This window comes from Nipponia nippon, unplaced genomic scaffold (assembly GCF_047370975.1).
Source record: "Nipponia nippon isolate SJK-2023a ecotype South Korea unplaced genomic scaffold, ASM4737097v1 scaffold_9, whole genome shotgun sequence".
NCBI classification, from domain to species: domain Eukaryota; kingdom Metazoa; phylum Chordata; class Aves; order Pelecaniformes; family Threskiornithidae; genus Nipponia; species Nipponia nippon.
The window spans coordinates 34,040,590-34,063,987 of record NW_028262413.1 but is presented as its reverse complement, the minus strand read 5'-3'; the positions used below and the strand labels follow the sequence as shown (position 1 = coordinate 34,063,987).

At 38.4% G+C, this 23,398-nt stretch overlaps 1 protein-coding gene across 16 annotated transcripts in view; it reads right to left on the bottom strand.

The window, feature by feature from the left end:
• Positions 1-23,398, bottom strand: part of ZNF280D (zinc finger protein 280D) — an 88,023-nt gene that overhangs the window by 42,074 nt on the left and 22,551 nt on the right. For 12 of the 16 annotated variants that reach the window (XR_015701600.1, XM_087745102.1, XM_087745110.1 and 9 more), the window contains 3 exons: positions 5,334-5,479; positions 1,435-1,500; positions 957-1,327 (listed from right to left, as the gene is read on the bottom strand). Coding sequence is in view for 15 of the 16 variants with exons in the window: in XM_087745102.1 (XP_087601228.1) it covers positions 957-1,327; positions 1,435-1,500; positions 5,334-5,479 (583 nt within the window). In the remaining variant the exon portion in view is untranslated. Of the gene's footprint in view, positions 1-956; positions 1,353-1,413; positions 1,501-5,333; positions 5,480-10,705; positions 10,971-23,398 lie in introns of those variants that run through there. The other 4 variants (XM_087745111.1, XM_087745116.1, XM_087745109.1 and 1 more) reach the window with 4 other exon arrangements.

Below are 23,398 nucleotides of genomic sequence, written 5' to 3'. Positions count from 1 at the left end.
CAGCTGGGACAACTGCAGGTGTGTATATTTGCATGGATGGTGGAGATGGTGCCTACTCTTAGGCTTCATTTTAACCTGAGAGGAGTAGCTAACATTATAGGCACATTGTCTAAACAGTTCCAGCTTAAGTTATTTTCAATAAAGGTATCACATCATAGTTTACCTCATACAAATATGAAATTTTAATCTTAATTCTTTCTCTCTCACAAATGTCCAACAGCTAAGGCAATAAAACCAGGATCTAACTTGACTCCCTAAAGTTATCATTCTGAGGTTCTGTGGCAATCCAGGAAGATCTATGATATATGATCTACGTGCAGAATTCCCTTGGGCTTTTCAAGCAAAACAAGTATGTTGCCGAATTGTTTCATCTACTGACCCTGCAATTTTGGTTCCTTAAGTCCTCCTTACCATACTATTGTTTCACTACAACTGACACATGAACCAAAAAGCAAAAACACCTAAGGAGCTACCACTACAGCATTCTCTTAAGAAGTGAAAATCCCAAGAGAGGCACTGTAAAAAATCAGGTGGGAAAACCACAAAGTTACTTTAAACACCAAATGCAAGCTATTTAAAAATTCAATTAATTTATCATTACAGAGGATCTGTCTCTGAGCAGAGAAATCTGCAAAATTTAGAGAATGAGAATTTCCATCATTTCTCCACACAACCTAAACAGTACTGATTTCTCTTATGCCTAAGATTTTCATTTAATGTAATTCCAATGTTACTAAAGCTATCATCTTTGACTCTTCCAAATCACTATTTTTAAATATATATCTTAATTCACCAGTGCAACATTATGGTCCTAGAATCTTTACAGCTTATATAATGTTAGTCTATAATCTAGTCCAGGTCTTCAAATTACTAGACTGAGTCAGTATGTTCCTTGTTAATTTATTCAAAAGTAATTGCACCTGAGTATTTTACAGTTTAAGGGAATAAAAATTTACCTGATCGAGCATTACAGGCTGTGCTGTTACAGTAGTCACTGGCCTGGATACAGGTTGAGCCACTACAGGAACCGTGGTATTTCTTGATACTGGCTGTGTCGTCACTGGAATGGTTACAGGTCTGCTAACAGGCTGTGATATTCCAGAACTTGACCCCGGCATCTGCTGTGTTGATAAACATCCAGCAACTGGTCTCTGCAGTGTTTGTGAAGTTCCTGAAACATTCACTGGTATAGACAATGGCTGAACTGCTACAGAGCTAGTTGTAGGTCTGGATACAGACTGAAAGACTGACGACACAGGCATGGCACCGGGGCTGGAGGCAGGTGTCGCATAATGGTGACTGTCAGGCTTGAATGCAGTAACTGTACCTGTTGCAAAGGATTCCAAAGTTACCTTTATATAATTTTGCAGTCAGATGTTTCATAAGTGTTGTGGATTTTTTGTTTTTAATTACCATATTAGGACAATAAAGTACCTCTACTGGGTGCACCATTCTGTATCCCCCTTCGTGATGAGCTGAGGTTGACTCTGTTCAATATATCTGTCAAAAGTTACATTTATCTTAATTGCAGTTAAATTAATAGTTTAATTGCTTTTCAAATTAAAAGTAGCATTCATATCCACTAATTAAGCCAACTAGGATTTGACTTACAAATTAGAATATTATTTCTAAAATAAATACCTGGCAAAACAAAGCAAATTAAGATATGTTCTACTCCTCTCCTCTTAGGTTAAGCAAGCTCACCTAAGAATCTCAGTTTTTATTTTCTTGGAAATAGATTACCACACAAATAAGAGTGCAAACAAAAAAAGAACATTTCATAAATATTCAGCTTTGCTGATTATAATGCATTTATTCACTTGTTTCTCATATACATAATAAGTTCCCCAAATACTAGAACTGCTCCACACTAAAGGAAGCATTTTCTCTAAACCAGTAACTATGCGATTTGCTTCTGTATTACAGGAAAACACAGCACTTACAACCTTGTTTTTAGACTTCATGAACTCCATTTTCCAATGTGAAAGAAAAATCAACAGACCAGCAATCAAAGGAGTTGTGTTGGAATTGCATTACAAGAGGACTGATTTTCTTACATATCCTATGTGGTAGTCTATGACCAGAGTTCTAGCTCATCAGAAATACATGGAATTTCTCAGATTTTATGTTTCCTCTCTAACCAATGCCACCGACATTCCCTGACTTTTTGTGTCTTAGTCTGGAGTTTCTGATCATTACAGAATCTTACAAAAATATTCATCAAATCAAAATATTTTTCTACCACCAGATTCTCAATTCTGTTAACGTTGCTGTCAAGTTTCTTGCTCTGACATAGGAAAATATGCATATGAAATCAGATAGATCCTCCAATATCTAACCAACAAGATTTAAAGTACCTTCTCAAACCAGGGTCAAATTACATCAGGATCTCAAACAATAGAGCTTAGAGTATCTACACATTGTGTTTAACAACCTTAAGGCTGTTTCCACCAGCAATGGCTCGTTAGTATACACTACTTAGGTTGATAAATAAATCTAATAGCAGTAGAGCTCAGAAGATCACAGCTTTCAACTTGTCACCTGCATTTAGATCATACTAATAAAAAAGCAGCTGCAACCAACAGATTCAAACAGGTTTGCATTTTTTCAGATATGATGAAAATTTGTCCTGTAATAGAAATACTATTTTTACTTGAACACAACACTAAGAGCAAGGATTAACTTAGTTCAGGATTATGCTGAACACATACTTCGTGTTTGTTAGTAAATCTAGACCTCACATTTGAATTTCAGAGTGAAATGGAACTAAAGCCTTCATTTACCTACAAAAAAAAAAAGCTATCCTAAAAGTTACGTCTCACAAAGCACATTCAGCTTCAGACAGTCTGATGCGCACACAATTCACATCCTAAAATACAAAGGTAGATTTTACTTTTTTTAAAAAGAACATTTCAAGAAGACAGTGATTTGAAATTATAAACTAGATTTACATGACTCAGCTGATCCATCATAGACTTGATGTGCCCTTTCCCCTCCCCCATCAAAGTGTTATTTGTCCTGTTTAGGTAAAACAGCACTGAAGTATAAGAAAGCTAACATGCAGAACAACATTTTAAAGTAGTAACAAATTACAGGTTTGTATCATGAAAAAGGAAGCAAGAAAAATGAGCAGTAACTGTACAAAAAATGAGCAGTTGCAGGAAATGGTAAAGGGAACAAAGTGTGAATTACTTTTCATCCCAGTCAAATTAATCCTCCAGTACATCAGAAGAGGCACTTTATTGTGCATGACACTGTGCCAGCAGGTCAAAGTTGGGTTTTTAACTATTTCCTTCAAGTTTTCCACACCAGTCTGTATAAAAACTAATAATTGCATTGCCAGAAAAAGGTTAAAAAAATTGCTATGTATTGCAGAAAATACACCTCTCAGAAAAATTAAGAACTACATGCGAGTCTCCATTTGTCATCTAATTTTTCATCTGATCAGACAGGAATTTTCTCAGGTAAAAACTAAACAACAGTGATAAGCAAAGTTGAATTCACTGTGTCTTGCCTATCACCAATAACAAACTGAAGCCTGACTACTGCCAGGTAGTACTACTTACAAGCCAGAGAAGAACTGAGGTCATTCTTCCATAGCTGTTTTTGATAGTGAAGTAGAAGATTACAAAGAGAAAAGTTGAGGAAAGGGAAGGAAAAGAGATAAAGTAAAAAGTTATACCATAGGTGATTTTACTTGTGTCAGGACCGAGTATGGACAGCACTAGAGTAAGATGCATACATTGCAAGTCCCTATCTTTTAACAAACTTCTTGAAGTTGCTGAATCATACCAAAATTATAGTTTTCACCTGAACTATTTCTATCCTTTATGACTACAAAAAAATCTTGAGACTACAACTACTGCAATGAAACTTGGCATATTTGTTGTTTCAACACATGCCTAGTGCCTTAATAGTTGTTCTACGCCATGACCTACTGCCAAAGACCAAGAGCAATCCAGTGGTCTCTGGACCTTCCAGAAGACAGTAGGGGTATTTTTCAGTCCTTCTAGAAGTTTGTAACTGCAGAAAACTTCTTAGAGTAATTTTAAAATATTCTTCAAATTTTCAAGAGGCTCTAGAATATTTTAAAAATATTAAAAAAGATTAACCCTTAAGAACTATTTTCAGGTGAGAGAATTTTAACATCAGCTTCAGTATTTCTTCAATATTTAAAACATAATTTTCCACTTTTTTAAGTTAGTAAGAAGTATTAGACTTACTATCCCAGTGAGTAACAAAATAAAATAGAGTTCAGATGCAAGATGAAAGTATTGTGAACTAAAATGACTGAACAGCTAATAATAGCTCCAAAGTCCATGCAGCAGAGCGTGACAGAGAGCCTAGTTTAACATTTTGTCTTGAGATTCTTCACTGCAAACTATACACCTTCAGAAAATGACTATGGAAATCTTGGGTACAAGCATAGCAGAGATGAGGCAGAAACTGAAAGCAGTAAACCTCACCAGGCAAAGTCTTGTGTATTTGATAGCTAGAGAAACCTTAGGCCGTACCTCTTAACAATCGACAAGATGGCCGCATACAGAAATCAAGAAGTTTCATTACTAAAATTAAGTAACAAAAATGATGTTCTCCTTTACTCACCTGCCAAATCCCAAGCACAGGACAAACATGGAATCCTGACACATCTGCTGTCATCACAACCACCTAACCTCACTCCCTGCACTGCCTGCATTAGGAGAAAACTACAGAACTTGATGAAAAAAACTCTTTATTTTACAGGGGATGAGTGAATTTATTAATAGAAATCTCTTACTTAACAGAGAGGCTTCTACATTAATCACTTTTCCTGATTGTGTTTTTATTATAGACACTTAAGACAGTTACCTTGGTTTTGTCAGAATGATGTCCACCCATTCAGACTGTCCACCAACACACGAAATGTGGGGTGGAGAAAAAAGAGGGACTGTAACATGAAGACTTAAATTCATGCACATTACTTCAGTGGGGAGACACTTCAAGCATCTAACTAAATATCAACTATATTATGAGCAACTGCATGCATGGTTTCAGCACTGTATATATTGGCTTTTTAACCGTATTGTTCATGCTAAAACCTTCAAACGTCGTCGTTTTGACTTCAGAGATTTAATGTTAGAGGTAGACACAGCTGTGCATAACCTGGGTTTCAGGACAGAATTTCTTAATAATTCCCATTTTCAGTATGACAGCAAAGTACAGAACAGCTTTAAGATGCAGAATTTCTTAAGTCTTACTGTTAAAAATTCTATATTTTCAAAGTAAGTTTAAAGCAAGTTTAAAGCTTTACACCTTGAAATACCTGTTTTAAATTACGGAAAATGTTATCTTACATGTACTAGCTGGCTTTGAGCTTGATATTTCTCCAACAAAGATTGGCTCATCATCATCATCATCCTCTTCCACTTCTTTCACCCTCTTTTGCCATGGTTCTAGCTCCTCTTCTTCACATTCCATAAATAATTCTGCCATCTTGAGACTAGACAATAAAAAACAAAACACACATACCAAAACATTCAATACTTTAATGAAAAAAAATGTTTCACCATTCAGTAAAGATTACTGCACTTGATGATAATTCCCATAGAACAGTATTCCTTCCCTGCCCTCCCCTGCCATGTTCTATACAGGTTGAACCTGATCTGATATAGATCTTCATAAATCGACACCACATCATCTTTCTGATAATTATTTGAATTCTCATCTTTGCTATTAAAGATGATAAAAGACCAAAGATATCCTCCACATAATTTAAACTATTTTTGTATAATCCGCCAGTAACTATCAGAGGAAGCCTCTGACACGACAGTGGAAGATACCTTTTAAAAAATACTCCTATTCCAGGTAAGTGATTCACAAGAAATGGGAAGACCCTACTATGAAGTGTGTAATATACCTGGCACAACTGAGTTACTGAAACACTAGTTACAGCTTTATTCTCTTTCCATCTAAAAAATCCCAAACCAAATAAAACCCCACCCAAACCCACAACCTACCACAGCCCCACACATTTTTGTAAGATTTTGCCAGGGCTTCCCACATAGTCACATTCTCTTTAAAATCCAACAAAAACAAAACAAAACAAAAATTCCCCAATACCCACACAACAAAAAAACTAACCACCAACAAAAAACACTCAAACAAAACACCTCACAACAACAACCCAAAACCATACCCACAACACATTGCATGGTGTTTTCATTATCAGTTAGGACTTGATAAAATTTTTGCATAGATGTCCCTCATGCTTGGAGACTTGCTCTTGCAGTACGGAAAAAAAAAAGTCATGTATGAAAATAGTAATGAAAATATGTAGCTTTTGGAATTAACCAAATTACAATCAGCATCTCTAATCACAACCAGTTTTATTTGTTTTTTAAATAAATGGTGATGGCCAATGAAGTTTTCCTCCTTCTTTTCACATCTTGTAACATAATCTTGAAAGTATTTCTGAACAACACAGGAAATAAGAAACTTTTATATTTCTTTACACACATTACCAGTAATCTAATTTGTACTAAGACCAGTAATTTCATAAAACCACAGGGCTGTCTCAGCAATAACCAGGATCAGGATCCCAATACAACAGTGTGTGCTTTGCCTAAGACACAGAGCTTCACAAAATCTAATGTCTCCATTTTTTGCTAAATCAGAGGGGAAACAATACAGTTTTGGATGAGGAACCCAATAGTAGCTCCAGCCAATACAGGAATTCCTTGAAATTCATAGCAGTTAAGCACATGAAATTCAATTTATCACTGGACTGCTTTGACAAAAAGTGAAGGATATCTGAGCAAGTTTCTTTCATGAAGGCCACAATCCACCTAAGAATATTTGTAGTCTTATTACCAGGCCACTGCCAACAAAAAACATTACCAATACTTCTCTTATTCTTGTGCTGATGCAACACTTGCCTGACAAAGCAAACTAGTTCAGGAAGCTTGACTTCCCACTATTATGCAGTGATAGTTCTTTGACAGTTTAACTCCCTAAACCTAATAGCCAGGGCAACACACAAGCACTAAGGTATACGATTATGTCATTAAACACTATCATGCCTTATACACAAGGTGACAAAACCACGATTACATTCATAATGATAAACTGATATTTCTTAAACTAAATTATTTATCTTGTAAGATGAAGAAGGTGTTTATTCAACACATATTTCTGTACAATTTCCCATGATTTTCTCCTTTCCAAAAATATTTCGAGAGCAACATATGTATTAAATATTGGGTCAAGTTGCTTTTTTGAAAGTATAATTATGCAAAACTAAGAATACCCCCCTCATTATCCATCAACAGTGTTTGAAATGGAAGTCTTCAGCACAGACATAGTGAGAAACTCTCCAATATCTAATAAGAGAAGACAATTTCAGGACAGGAGTAATGAGCTGCTAGATTTGGTGATGGACTGTAGAAGTAATTAGTCTGTAATAGCTTATCACAGGGGAGCAGACAGAATTGTGCCCCTACCTTCATTAAAGTGTATGAGGATGGGGCTGCTGGTGTTACATGCTAAGCCTTGGGGATAATATAAAGTAGCAAAGCCATACTCCTTCCTTCCTTCCTCCCTCCCTCAGCTTAGGGTGCTGAAGTTAAACATGGTGCTAGGAAAGAAGCGAATAAGACACTAAACTAGATTCTCATTGTGGGAAAAGAGGAAGAATATGAAGCCAATTTCCATTTGACAGACAACAAGGGCCATGTGCCAGGTCTTGGAAATAGAAGCCTGACTCTCTGTAGAAGGACATTCTCTAGAATGCCTTTTCTTTACTAACACAGAGGCAAAGTTTATTAGACTTCAAGGCAAAATGAAAGACTACTGTCAGAGACTTTTCTTCATTAAACTGACAACATAAATATGAGTTGTTTTTCTTTAATTAAAAAAAAAAAGTTTTATTTGACCTCAGGGAAAAAAGTAAATCAATTATAAAATGTGCTCAGAGAATGCAAATGAGAGCACGTGTAACTGATTAAAAACACAAAATAGACACAAGCAATCTATATGTTAGCAGAATTCTAAATAAAATACATGTGATAACCTCAGCTACACTATAATGCAGCTGATTTTTTTTTTATACAGTTAAAAGTAATTTGATAACAACTTTTAGAAAGTTACACCAACTGGTGGCACCTTTTATGGACGTTTCATTTTATGAATCAGGAGGTACATACTAAGGTATTCTCAAAAGGGGACTCAAAACATATGGCAGCTTTTAAAAGGCAAGTATCAAGATTATTTAAAATCTTTTAATCTATTTTTTTGTATTTCAGTGCCATGATTTGAAGCCAAGCTTTCACCGACTTATTTCCTGGCAACAAAGCCAGCCTAATGAGTTCCCGCCCCGCTCCTGCACTGCTCCCTCGGCTGTGCTAGTACAACTTTTCATGGAACTATGACATGAACCAGGGCAGGTTAAAAATAACCTGGCCCACTAACAGTTTTACCGGCACTACTGAGAGGTCAAAAAATCTGTGGCCTGGACAATCAAAGTTGCAGTAAGGGGGAATGGATTTGATTACAGGAGGTGTGCAGGAACTGCTCAAATGGTCTCCACTGCCAAAGGAAACATCTAAATCCATTTTTAGAGTACAACTAGTTTCCAAGTTTTCAGCTTTTTTAACTACATTAACGCAGAAAATGCATTCCAGGAATCCGCTGGTGGTTGCTCTCAAAGCCAAAACCAACAGCGAATCCTTCCCCCACTCTCACCAAATATTCCCCAGTTGAGGTGCAGATGCCAGTATAAGAAAGGTAAACCTATTGACAATAGACTTTATTTTCCTAATTTTTTAATACATATAAACATATATACACATTCATACGCACATCTCCTTAAAGGGAGTCCATGCATCTGAGAGGTCCAAAACTCCAATAAAATGTTATATGCATATAATCAAAGAAAGTGTTTAAACCATTGTTCTAGGCTAAAAAGCGTCAAAATTCTGAACAAGTTCTTAAAAACTTTCAAAAAATATCATTAGACTATATCAGGATATCACTTTAAAAGGCAACTACCCAGCAAAAGCTAAGGCTAGTCATGAAAGTCCATTAGGCAGGCACAGATAATCAACAACCTGCAAAGACACAAGTCCATGGAACACTATTATAGTTACTAGACAAGCAACGAACTAAAAACCTGATAAAAGACAGAAAAAATTTAACTCATTGCACAAAAGAGCAATAAGCTTCTGATGAAATAAGGGTTTTAAAAGCACTAGTTTGGACATCTTTATTTATCGTGACAATTACGTTTAAAGATTATTAAAAGCCACTTGTATTTATAACCTGTTTTTATACTGTTAGCATTTAAAAGCACTCACATGAACAAAAATGATACAAACATTAGTAAACGTAACAAGAATGTAACAGCTGTAGTGAAAACAGCAGAAAGTGATCTGTAGAAGCGCATCTTAAAGACAGAAATCAATACTATAGAAAATCATGGCAAATGTAGCTGCAGTAAGATTTAGAGTTACTGAAAACCCATTTATTACTTTAGATGCAATTCACCTGTTCCACTCAAAGTCAAGTGAGCTTTCCAATACTCAATACTACTTTGGATTGGCTTAAAATAACTGAAATCAAATCACTAGTATGAAATTGGTAGTGAGCGTAAAGAGTGAAGACATCTACATTAACCAGAAAGTTCTCAGACTAGCCTTGTTTGTCATCTTTCCAATAACAGTATTATCAGTGAATTATTCAAACATTATTTTCTCCACTTTAATAGCTGCACTTGAAATGAACAAGGAAATTATATTATTTACAACACAGACCACACGGTGAGCACCCACATTGTATTTTTCAGATGACTTCCCATACATGTACATAACTTTGCCTCATGGTAGCTGTAGAAGAGCGTGCAACCCACAGCTTCATCAGGACTGTGAGCAACTACATTTTTATTGAGTGCTGCATTTGTTTCAGCAGTGAAGAAACGATAACCAAGCTGAAACTGAACCTGAAAGTTTTAAAAAGCCAAAGTATAAACCAACTTCCTTCAAAACCAAAGTAAACCAGCCAACACTACCCTCTCTGCCCTGAGATGGTATAAGCTCCGCCTCGGGAAGGCCAATATTGCCTTCGCAAACCAGTCAGAAGTTCACACCCCCGAGCTGCCATGGGTGCGAGGCCGCGGGAGGAAGCCAAGTCCCCGCGGGCAGCCGAGCAGCTGCCGCTCCGCCCGCAGCGCCCCTGGCGCCGCCGGCTCTGCCGCAGCCTGACCGCCCGGCGTCCCGCCTCCCCCGCGCCGGGTGACCGCAAGGACTCGACTGAGGCCGCAGGTTCGCGTTTGGACGAGGCCCGCATACCACAGCCGCGGCGGGAGGGGAGGAGGCCCGGCGGCAAGCCCGGCATCCGCTGCCAATTGCCGGGGGCCCTTGCCGCGGCCGGCCCCTGGACGGCGGAGGCAGGGCGGAGCGAGCCCTGCCCGGGACGCCCCTGCGGGGAGACCCCCCGGTTCCCAGCGGGGCCCCACGGGCGGCCCGAGAAGGCCCTCACGGCCCGCGGTGCCCGCTCTACAGACGCGGGGGGGGGGGGGGGGGGCAAGGCCGCGCTCCGACCTAAGATGGCGTCGGTCTCGCAGGCGACAATCCCCCCGCGGCCCGCCCGTCGCCGAGCGGCGGCTCCCTCCTCCCGGGGAGGCGGCAGGCCGCGCCGGCAGGGAGGGCCGGGGGGAAGCAGCGGGCTGGCTTACCGTGCTGCGTGTCCGGAGAGGCCGCGGCAGGCCGCCCCGCTCCCTTCCTCCCGGGCTGGCGGGGGGATGGGAGGCAGCTGCGCTGGCGGAGGCGCCTCACATCGCCGAACCGCGGCGCCCCACCTCAGCCGCCGCCGCCGCCGCCGCCGGGGGAGGGAGGGCGGGCGAGGGGGGAGGGAGGGAAGGAGGCGGGGGTGGCCGCGCGGCGCCCGGCGCGCTGCCTGACGGGTAGAGCGCGGGTCAGCCCCACAGCGGCGCCCGCTTTCCGGCAGCCGCGGGGCGGGGCCGGGCCGGGGCCGCGCGGGGGCGGTGCCACGCGCCATGTGCCGGGCCTCACACCCCGCGGCCGGCAGCGGCATGGCGCGCGCCGCCCGCCTCGCGCCCCCTCAGCCGCTGCCGTCGCCGGGCACGGCCCCGCCTGCCCTCCGCCGCCTTGGCGAGCGCTGACAGGGCCAGCCGCCACCCCGCCAGATCCACGGCGGGCCCCGCCAGCAGCCTTCACCTCCACGGTGCCCCGTAAGTAGGCCCCACTCGCTGTCAGTTCTGCGTGCAGGGACGGCGGGCGCGGCCCTTGGTAGGCCGTGACAGGCGGCTAGGCCTTTCCCTTGCGGTACAGTCGATCACAAACACCAGTAACTCCACACAGCCGTACGGCCAAACAAAAGCTAGGGAAAGCTCTACCCAAAGTTAACATTACATACGAACAACTGACAATATAATGCGGGGTATGTCACTGGAGTCAGTGAAACATAAGATACTAAACTGAATGCTCTTCAGACTGCAGGTTCGTTGTGCAGCTGTGTTTTCATTGTGTTTTTTAATAGCCATTTACCCAGCAGATTAAATAACATAATTGAACGTATGATCAACTGTTCCAAACCTTTACTGAACAAAACATTCCCGTTACTTTCAGTGGGACATGGCAAAACTGCTAGGCAAGGCCTTAACTGGGCAGTGGAGCCATGGTCTCTAGGGAAAACAGTCCTGGAGCACAGTACCGCAAAGAGCTGTTTTCACGCACCTCAAAATTTGCATATGAAAATCTCTGAACCGAAAGGTGACTAAGAAATTCATTTTTCTCCTGCCTTTTTGTCTATAGTGCTCTCTCACCCTGGGCAACATCTGTCTTAAGAATGCTCCCAAGTTTAGATTTTCTTTTTTTCTCAGTTTTGCTGTCCATTCTACCCTAATCAAAAAGAAACTGTGATTCTTCCTTTAATAAAATATGAAAATATTTCTGGTGAATTTTGAAGATACATAATGGGAAAAAACTTAACCAAATGTAATCTGTACCTCTCAACTTTTTCAGCCCATACTTCTCACAACTTATTGTTGGTGACATCTGCCATAGCTGCCTTCAGACATCCTCAATTTATTTAGTGTAAACTCTCTCTGAAATATAGGTATTTTTCAGAAGAATAAGTGAGGTGTCCTTCTCTTTGTGAACTTAAGCTCTAAAGATTTGACTACTATGTTTAGCCTGGAAAATAATCTGTTCGTTTTCACTTTTATCTTTAGCCTTGAGATGCTTCCAAAGTACTTTGGAACCTCAGAGAAGTGAAGAAAAAAATTAAACAACATGAGTAATTAAATAATTGCTGCCTCGTGATTATGCCATTAAATCATTTGGTTATTACAGTTCAGTAATTAAACAATTATTAAACTATGCCATCCTGCCAAAATAGGAGGAAAAAAGAAAGAGAGAAAGAAATATTCTTGATATTTGGCAGAAAATGGAGAAAAAGAATGGGAACTAGAGAGGGGAACTTACTTTAGACAGAAGTGGCTGGGAAGAGAGAGGTATAGTCCAGTTGTTTGAAACATGTATTTTCAACTACTCATTTACCTACTGAGAAATCGTTGTGGGTGTTTATGTTCTTTCTAAAGCAAGATAAATATAAAGAGAATATTAAGATTATAAAGTAAAACATTGAAAAAGTGTGAAATAACAGAATTAAGATCAACTTTGCATATTTAAGTTATTAAATTTGTGTATTCTGAAGGTGCACAATTGCATAGTTTGTTCTGCAAGACCCCTGCCTAAGTCCTTGGACAAACTTATTTGAATATCATGTTTTTACATTATCCTACAAAGCCATAGGAGCAAAACAAGTTTATCAAGTGAGAATTAATAAGTTCACAACTTTGAAACTCACAAATGAATGAAGGATAGTAAATAGCCCCCATAATGACAAAAACAGTAGTTATTTCCAGGGCTCCCTCACTTTATAGATGAGCATCTTGGCTAAGCTTAGTAGATAGTTAATGAGAAAGCTGTAAAACTTTGTGTTGCAACGAATAATTGGTGAATAAAGAAAAAATTAGAAAGTTTAATGAGATCTAAAAAAGCTCCTTATAAAGAAGATACTGAAAACTCAGTGTACTGTGATATAGGTGAGCTGTGTCTCCTTGACGTTAAGATGTGGGACTTCATAGACTGCATCAACAATGAAGGTGCCCTTCTAATGTTCCTCATCAGCCACGGAAATGACATAGGAGTTGCTGGGGTAGGGGGAAATAAAAACAGGGATTCCTACCTATTTCGGTTGGACTCGATGATCTTAAGGGTCTTTCCAACCTTAACGATTCTATGATTCTACTCTCCACACTTAGTAATAGTCTTTGGCAGTTATCATTGCAGTGAGCCAGCAGATCCAGGCGATTAAAGAACATGCTCCTCCATGGTGTCCTTGCAATAAGAAAGGCATAGGCAGCTGTACCACACAGGAAGATTTGTATCTCCTATAGGAGAAGCCAGTATAGCGGAAGACATGCTGTACTTTAAAATGCAGTCTAAAAAAGTGCAAGTTCTGGAGATGCCAGCCAGAATTAAGTACCATGAAGGAAGGCTGCGTTATGTGTCAAAGGAGGTACTGATAAGCTAACAAGAGGTTTTACGAGGACCATGCCTGAAAACTTACAGAGAAAACTCTAAACATACGATATACCCTGAAAGAGAAACTTAGCAGAAGCTGATTACAGAGAACAATTGTATTTCATGCAGTTGGGCAGCATGCATGCGCTGTTGGCTACAGTAGTAAAGCTGAGCTTGAAATCTAGCATGTCTGAATTACTTTGTCTTAGATCTACTGGCCTGTAACTTAATTACTAAAGAGGCATTCCTTTCCCTTCTGAGAGTTATTGACAGTAATCTCTCATCAGTTTCTATTTTTTGTCTCAAAAGCATTGTCTGTGCCAGAGAAATCAATTGATTACAATATCCCTCAGCGGTCCAAAATATCTCTATTGCTTGCTGCAGGTTAAAAAAAAAAAACAACAAAACAACCACAAATAAAAGTGAGTTGCATTTGTAAACTGAAGACACTTGCTAACATGGGCTCATGGATGGAGGCAACTAGACTACATTGATACTGTCAACTCTGGCAGCTGTAAGACCTGCCAGTCCAATCAAAAAAACAAAGTCTCTTAGCTGTTTGGATTTTGTTTTTCCACTGCCATTCTTTTTCTTTCCCCTCAGCAAAAAAATTGCAGTGATAGATTCATAGATTCATTCTAAGTGTAGATTTGCTATATTGTTACTGTGATCTGCCCCTTGTGCTCTGTAGGTCTTTTACTGCTGTTTCTCGGTTGTAAATTGCCCACAAAACTATCATTTGTTCTATCCCAGCGGTCTGTTCCCCCACATCACCCTGTATCAACCCCTGAACAGTCTCATTTTGACAAGGCATACAGAAGTTTGTTAAGAAGTGGCAGAAACTGGTAGCTGTTTTGCTCACAGCATCGGGGGGTATAACTTACTTCCTGTCTTGACTCCTCTGACTTTATGCTAGTAGAGGGACAAGTGCAATAAGTGAGAAATTATGAATACAACTATCAGCTTTATTCTGCATATCAACCAGCAGTTGTTCATATTGTTCTTATTTTACTTATGTTCAGGCATTTTGAGGCAAGAGTGTCAGTCAGCTAAGCATGAGGATTTTGCAGTTGAGATAGGCAAAGGGGAGGCAAATTGGAAACCAAAGCATGTCTTCTCAAGTAGTAATTAATAACTAGAGACAAGCAAGTTGCAAGACAGCAGTTGCTCTCGATTGCTTCAGCTCAAATGTGAACAAAAAAAAATCCTCATATTGATTCATAGAGACTAGAAAAGAATTAGGCAAGCAAATGTCTATCTGTTATTGATTTCTGTAACCAAAAGGCCCAGTATAATAATTCTCAAGATGGTAATCCATTTTTCTCTTATGGGGAAAAAAGCTTGGGACCGGGAAAAAAAGATCCTCATACTCTTTATATCAATTAGCAGATCTTTAAACAATGCATCAATGTCTGCAAAAGCTGGATGATTACTTTTCACCCTGGCACCATATTTTTCAACTTGTTGATCCTTTTGATTTTTAACCACAGCCATCCCACCCATATGTAGCTAAAAGGCAAACATTCCGTCAAGGTTTTTAGCAACACAAATAGTTTGGTTGAACTGCTTTATATTTCCAGATGAAGACCAAAGAGCTAGATAGTGGGAAACCAGGAAGTGTAGTTGATACTTCAGAAACCTTGCTATGCAAGAACAGCAAAATGAGTGCTTAAAGCGTATAAACCACCTTACCTCTTACCATGAAATCATAAAACAAGCTAATGTTTTATTCATCTGTAGTTACAGGCTAATTTGGAAAACCTTTAACTTTGCCATTAAAGATACACAAAATCAGATATACATTACAAATTACATTATCTTTGGATTAAGAATTTATAAAGAAATTCTTAGAACTATTGCTATTGACATTCATCTTAGGAAATCCATTTTGTTACTATTATGACCTAACCAGTGTCACTAGATAGATTGAGAGAGTCTTCACTTCCCCAACTCTCTCCACAAACAACGGAGGCAAATGGGAGACAGTATCCAGAAAAAGGGAATTCACATTTCTTAACTGAAGCAGCGGCAGATGTCACCATAAAGTATTTGTGCAAGCCTCTTACAAGTTTATAGGTTTATAGATTACATAAACATGGGGAACAATTAAGCTACCACCAGCACGCAGATACATCTGTCATAGAACTTGGAGGTCAATGTAACAGTGCCAGCAGTGTTCCAGTTGAAGGAAAGTGCCATATACAAAGAAAGTGACAGGGAATTTAAATAGGGATCATGAATTTACCTACACAGAAATACAAGCAGAGTACTAGGAGAACATAAAGTTATCAAACCTTTTACGAAAACAGAACTTTCACAGATAAAAACTTTACAGTACATTTCATCAGACATCCCCTTCGGCTCTGCTGATACTAAAATACCTCTTATGTCATTTTCAGGTTGATATTTAGAAATGAACTTTGAATATTTTCTTCACTATTGATTTAGTAAGCAAAATTAATATTTGGTGAGAGTGGTTGAAGAGTAAAGTGGTTTATAGTATGTTCTTGACCAGAATCCTGAAAAACAAATTTTATATGTGGCTTGAGTTTAACATAATGCTGCCTTATTATTAACATCAAAGTTCACTTTGTCTGATTTACCTAGGGAGACTGTGAAGTCCCCATTACTGAAGATTTCTAGAGTAAGTTAAAACATGTCAGAAGCAGACTCGGTACATTTAGTGCTACTAAGCTACTGGGGGAAGCGCTACTCAACAACTGTGACAAATATACCTAATAATGATTTTTTTTTTTTAAAACCTTACTGAATGAGGACTCCATGTTGTGTCTGGTCACTATTTGAATGTAATCTGGAAATCAGAGTGCAATTGTCTAGTTCTGACTTTGTATGTCAGTAAAAAACCTACAGCAGAGTGAGGAAGTCTTGCTCATTAGCATTGAAGTTATGGGTTTGTTTAATATTATTTGTTATTCTTAGAGACACTACAGACATAAAGCAAGTACCAACCCGCATGACATTGCAATTGGAGCTGCTGCCAAAATTTTATTAGAATGGATATGTTCAGATGGGAAGCCTGTAACTATGAATGCACAAACAGATACTAAATGAACATCTGCAAAACAAACACTATTCAACACATGTATGGTTTACTCGAGTATTCAAGTATTCCATAAGGTATGCTTGTAAAATTGATTGCATTTAGTCTGCTGTGGTTTGTTGTTACGATATCATACCTTCAGGAATTTGGCACAAGTATAAATAGTAAGGGGTGATCTAATCTGTTTATAACATTATTTTATAATGTTTGCTAGGCATATACTTTCCTTTTTGAAAAGTCTAACATTCAACCCTGAAGAAAGTGTAAGCTTCCAGTCTTTTAACCTTTAGAAGTATGCTTCTGTAAATTACGAAAAAAAACCCAACCCAAACCATAAATTGTCTTTTTAAGCACTTCCCACATACCATCATGCATAATAATAATAATAATAAAAAATTAACATCTAGGAGAGTCAGTGTCTCTTCATTGTGCATGTATTTCTCCTGTCAACATTACTCAAACTCATCAGATGAGAACACATTCTAAACTGCTTGAAGTTACAGGAAGTGTTTGAATTGGATGAGCTCTATCAGAGTGAAAATGTCTACAAACAGAGCCATTGCTATTACAAATCCAGTTTGTTTATTTGGATGTGAAAGAAAAAATATTTCTTAAAAAAAATTGTTTCCAGAAGCTTTTCGTCATTACTTTAGGTTAAAATAAAGTTAGTAGATTAACATTAAGAAAAAAAGCCTTGAAAGAATTTATTTTTCATTTAAGAAATTGATTTTAGAAAAATGATACTATGTACATCCACTTACCTATTGCAATGGCTCGTCCAGGTCTCAGATCAGAGACACAGGGCATGCACCTTGTCTATTGGATTCATTTTTATCATTCACATTAGAACAAATTCAATCCTAGATGTCTACTGCTGTGTGTACTCCACACAGCAAAGAAAATCCAAGCGAATGACTACTTGGTTTAGCCTTTGCATCCACTTCTGCTCAATTAAGTAATTTAGTAGTAAAGAACATTGTTCCACTGGGTTGATGCCAGACATTGTTACACTACTTGGCAGAAGCCTTAAATAGCATGAAAAGTGACATAATACCAAATCAACATATGCCCCAGAGACTCTTGTTGAAAAATGACACTACTGGGTAAAGTTTACAGTCATATTTTCTGCTTTTAAAAAAAAGGAGTAAAGTATATTTATTGGAGAAGTTGTCTTATTCTAACTGACAGCAATTGCCAGGTCATACTGACAAAAACTGCTATACTGCAAGAATCCTACTGCTACATTGGTTTCTCTCTCTCACAAGCCTCGCCAGAGAAAGAAAGGGTGTTGTACATTATTTTGCCATGCCAAGATACTCTAGTTCATTAGAATATTGTGAACAGATATTCAGCAGCATGTGCCCTTCTTAACAGGAAGCGAAAATTTCTCCTATGATGCTTCCTTTTGTTGTGATTTGTAAAAATTGATTAACTCAATTTATGCAAAATATTAGCCATTCTTCATATAGGATCCCACAAGCAAACCACATTGTGTTGGGCAGACAAAAAGAGGATAATTCCTTCCAAAAAAGGAAAGGCCAAAAAAGTGAGTTAAAACTTGTAGAAGTACAATGCTCCAATGCGGCTTTTAAACTATTGCAGATAGTACTGGAAGTGATAAATGATGCGTCTGCTTTGAAAATCATAAAATAACTTATGTTGCGTCACAATGAGTTGCTATTAGGAAGATTTTAAAAATACCTGAAGAATAAACATAGAAACATATCAGCTCCTAAGCAATAAGTATTTTCTCATAATCCAAAAGAAAGGAACTAATAATACAGAAATAAAGAAAGAAAATCTGTTAAATGTAATATTCCTTTAGTAGAATATTATTCAGAATTTCTGCTGAGTTATCAGCAACTCTGGGCAAATCTCTGTAAGGAGAAAGTAGCACACTTCTGGATTGTTAGATTTCTTTATATTCTTTACAAGTAATCATATATTTGCCTAGCAGTTTCTGTTCATAAAACTAGAACTGAAACTGATTTCTTGGCATTATCATCACATCTGTAAAGTGTGTCTAGGAATTCTGAGAAAGTCTGTGCCAGTAACTGATTTTTATTTATCAGATTGGCTGCCAAACTGAAAGAAAGAATTAGGATAACAAAACAGAAAACAATGGGGTTTGCTGTCTTATCCACCAGCCAATTGGTTTACAGTCTGTAAGGGGAGACCCCTTATTAGTCCTAGAATCAACACTTCTCATGGGTTTGATCTAATCAGAGTTTTGCAGGGTTTTTGGGGTGCTCCTCTCTGATTTAGCTGTTCCACTTTAAGAATGTTAAATGTCTATCTGAACAGGGATTAAAAGCCAAGGGTGCCCCACGTCCCCAGTTCCTGGTTTACACATCAGGCTTGAGTCATTCTGACTCAGTGAACATTTACCTGAAAAAAAACCAAGGAGGTTCTGCTCAAACAGGAGAAGGAACTCGGCAGAGGTCTTCCCTGCCTAGTGCATTCTCCCAGATGAATGCACAAGTGCCTGGGCTTTTGGATGAAAGGCAGCATCACTTCCACCTTCCTTTTCTTGCTTATGAATCTAGCCAGTCATGTCCTAGGGTTTTGCACTCAGACTGCTTTATGAAGTTTAGGAACCATCAAAAGAAAGTGTTGGCTTCTCTAAAACATTCTGTTTATTTAATGTGAACACTCTATCAGTGCCTTCCCTTAAACTGCATTTTTTGCCAGGTTCTGTTGAGAACAGTCTCTAGAAGATGAACATTTTCTCTTCAGTTTTAGAAAGTTCCTCCGTAGCTTATGAATTATAACCTTAAAATGGTAGAATTACATATTTTTAAAAACGTTGTTTAAAAAAATGATTGTGCTGGGGTTTTTTTGTCATAAGTTTTCTAATCCACTGACTGCTATTTATAAAGTCTGAAACTGTCCAAAAGCCCTTGTATCTACACAGCTATTTCCTTTTTGCCTCAATATTTAGCAGAGTCAACTTGTTTATCTTTCCTTCAGGGTCCCTCATGTTGGGCATATAGTGTTCTTAGCAGGAATTATTGTATTCCTTGAAGAAAACTTAAGAAACAAAGTAAGTTTTGAGCAGCAACTCTAAAACAGAGTTAATACTGTCAAGGCTCTCCATCATCTCCAGATTCTTGAATATTTGGTCCTTGACTAAAATTTAGGCAGTTTGTAGTTTCCTTGCCAAATTACAAAACAGAATACATGCTTCCTACCTGGACTACCTGTGTCTGGCAGCTGGATGTGTTTGTACTTCAATCAAAATGCAAAGTCCATCTGAATACCATGGTGATGCATACTTCATTGGTGTTAATATTGACTTAGCTCTGAAGCAGACAAGGCAGTCATTTGCTGTGCAACATCTCAGGTGTTCTAAACAGCTTGACTGAAAAATCGTATTTTTAATGTGGAAATGTGGAGGAGGGATCAAAAAATTTCTTATTTATTCCTGTACATTTGAATAGTAGTATTAACATGACATTAAATTTGGTAGGAACATCTATAAGAAATGGATTTTTTTAAAAATGTCATTTCTTAAAGATTAAACTTTCATTTGGCTTCTTAGAGGTATTTAGCCTAGTTTACTAAGGAAAGGAGATTTGTGCAATCATAGCACATGTGTGCCCCATTAATAGGTTTTGAGCACATAGGCTGATTTGAGGCAAATTTGATAAAAGGGTAGATACACCTTTAAAGTAATTAAGAGCTTCAAATTTTTGTAAAAATAACTGCTGGGTAGACAGTACCCATACTGAGAGTTAGAGTGAAGAGACACTCATTCTGTCCAGGAGGGAGATCTGAGAAATGCCACAACTGTGGCTTCCATCAGTTTGCAAGCAAGAGCCAGGTTTCATTTGTTCTGATTCTCACAGACCTGGGCTAACAAAAGGAAAGCACCATCATTATCCCAGTAACTCCTGAACTCTGAGGGCAAGGATGGCACATGAGCAATTGGAGCCTGAGTTGGCTCCCAAAGCACAGCTAGAGGCCAAGTGGCAGTCTGTGTCATTCTGTCACATCTTTAACATTTATTAGCTGATTATCACAAACAGAATTATTCTGCTGACTTGTGTGTTACTACAAGTATTCTTCATATAATAATAGTCTTACTTAAGTCTCAAACTAGAACTTACAGCTTTTTTTGCATTACACAGCGTATGGAAGAGGGAGGGAAGATACCATTTCCGTGCTAACCTCACTTCAAGTTGATTATCTTTGTTCTCTTTCCTTTTTCTCAACGCCCCATAGTGCTCCATTTCCTCTCAATATGTCCTATTATTATCCCAGCTTCCAGTGTTGCATAAGTGCATAAAACTAGTGAAAATATCCTTTAATTTCTCTCTCCAAATTCTGTGTCTGGCCAGTGTTACTTTTCATGCCAGCTACAGTAAAGATGATAGTCCTGTGTTGTAGACCCACATAATGGGCTGGTAGCAATGGAGACCAATGCAGCATCAGAGCCTGTAGCAATGAAGGACTGTAGAGCTAAACCTTAAACAACAGAGAAAGTTATAGGAGAGTGAAGTTTGATGGATGCTTTTTTGATCTTTGAGTGATGATTTACAGAGAGAAATTGGAATTTTCATGACATTGCAATTAAAAGTATTGCATTGGTACCAGCTGAAAATTCTTGTGGCCTAGGGCAATAGAAATGCCATTCTGGTGTCACAACTGCTAAAAAACAACTTTGAATTATATGAACAAGCAGTATTAAATCACAAATAACAATGCTATGGCAATAAAATCCATCCTGACAAACAATACAGGTAAGCAGAGGCTGCACAGAATTCTTTAAGGGATCTTGATCATAACATTCTGCAGCCCACAGATTTCTTTAACAAGGTTTTTTTATGTGCCTGCAGCAGACGTTTGCAGGGTGATTTCCTTAATTGTGCTAATATATTAGTACAAATCTCTGTGCAGTAAAAAATAATTTTTCTAGACCTTAAATATCTAGCAAAACACTGAAGCCCTAAACAACGTGTGGTTTGTATTTAATTTCATTGTCACAAACAAAAGATGTCAGACTAGTAGTTTTCCCTGGTGTCCCACTTCTAGTATATGGTTTCACCGGGAAGCATTAACAATGAATCAGTCTACTGCTCTGCTTTTATTTAGACAGGTGGAGTACAGATATTGAACTTCTACAATAAACAGATGCCTGTCTGAATTTGACAGAATTTTAAAAATGTTATTTTTTCATGTTTTCTAAGCTAATGTGAAAACTGTGCATATCCTTTACTACAAGCCAGGATTACTCACCAGATCTGCCAATCCCCAAAATTACTTTTTTAAAAGGCCATGTACAAGTCAGTAAAAACCAGCTCATCCCTTTGAAGGTTCGAGACAGGCTAATATTTTACTTTTCAGGAAAGATAAGGATGAAATATCAGGAAGCAGTGGTATATATGGAGCAGTGATACTTAAAGAGAGTCTTCTGTTCAGAATTATTATTCTAGAGAAGACTTTCACATAGTGCTGCAACTTAGGTTACTTGACAAAAAGTTATTAACAACACACCTTGCTTCTATCAATATATGCTGTGTGGATTAAAACTGCAACTTTCAGTTTGACAAAATCTGAGTTAGCTATAAAATGCCAATACCCTGACAAAATATATATAAAAAAGCACCTGTGAAAAATTAGACATTAATTGTGAACAGCCTCTAGTGGCCTAAGCTACAGGACTGCTCTTTTAGTTCAATAGCAAAGTACTCACTTGGGAAACTTGCAATATAATTTTAGAGCAGTTTCTCAGATGAGTTTTCTATTTCAACAGCTAATGGAAAACAACTTACAGAAGCAGCCACGTCCATTCACATTGTTAACCACTTAATGATCTATAATAGGGGAAGACATCCTGCTCCCATGGAATCATATAATCATCTAATTAATTTAGAGTATTTTCAATTTGGTATTATTTTGGAGAGGAATAAAATGTATCCACCTGATAAACTTATCCTTTTAAACATAAATATTTAAAGCAATATACTTCCAGACTCCAAACCAGATATTCTTGTGTCCATTAACAGAACATAGCTTCCTCACCATATATAAATCCAATATTGTGCTAATTGAATTTTCAAAATATTTAATTTTACTAATTTCTACAGTTGCATATTAAAATAAAATGTATTTAAGTTAGAAAGGTTTCTGCAGTGTCTTTTCCCAGGTATTTACTGTTTTGGTTGCATTTCTACTCAAGAATTTTACTTTAAAAGTGGTAACACTGAACATAGATGGCTAAGATTATTGCAAAACCTTGAATAGCATAGTAAATCAGAAGACAGCTAAACTTACTGAACAATATTACAGAAAAAGCAGAAACTTGATGCCTTAGATGTCAGAAATGTATTTTCTATAAATAAATTGAATTACAGAAAAGAATGTGTGTTGGACAAGAATTGCTTCCATGTGGATCCACTGCCAGGATTGGATGCTATGGTGGCTGCATAGCTGTCAGCTAGATATAACCTCAAAATGAGGCTGAAGAACACAGTGAGGAAGAAGGGCCTCAGTTAATGAGGAGAAAAGCTTTAAAAATGCCCTTGATATGCTTTATATCTGCAGCGGTCAAGATACAGAAGAATAAGAGATGGCTAAAGGAAAGCCAGAGCATAGCAGATAGCTGGTCTGTGACAGAGCTTAACAGAGGTGAGAGGAGATACATGTGAGATGAAGATCAGCTTCTGCAGCAGCAGTCCCAGGTGGACTCTTGTGATTTACAGAGCAATCAAGACTGTAGGAACCAGTGACTGACACCCTGCCACTGACCTGATCT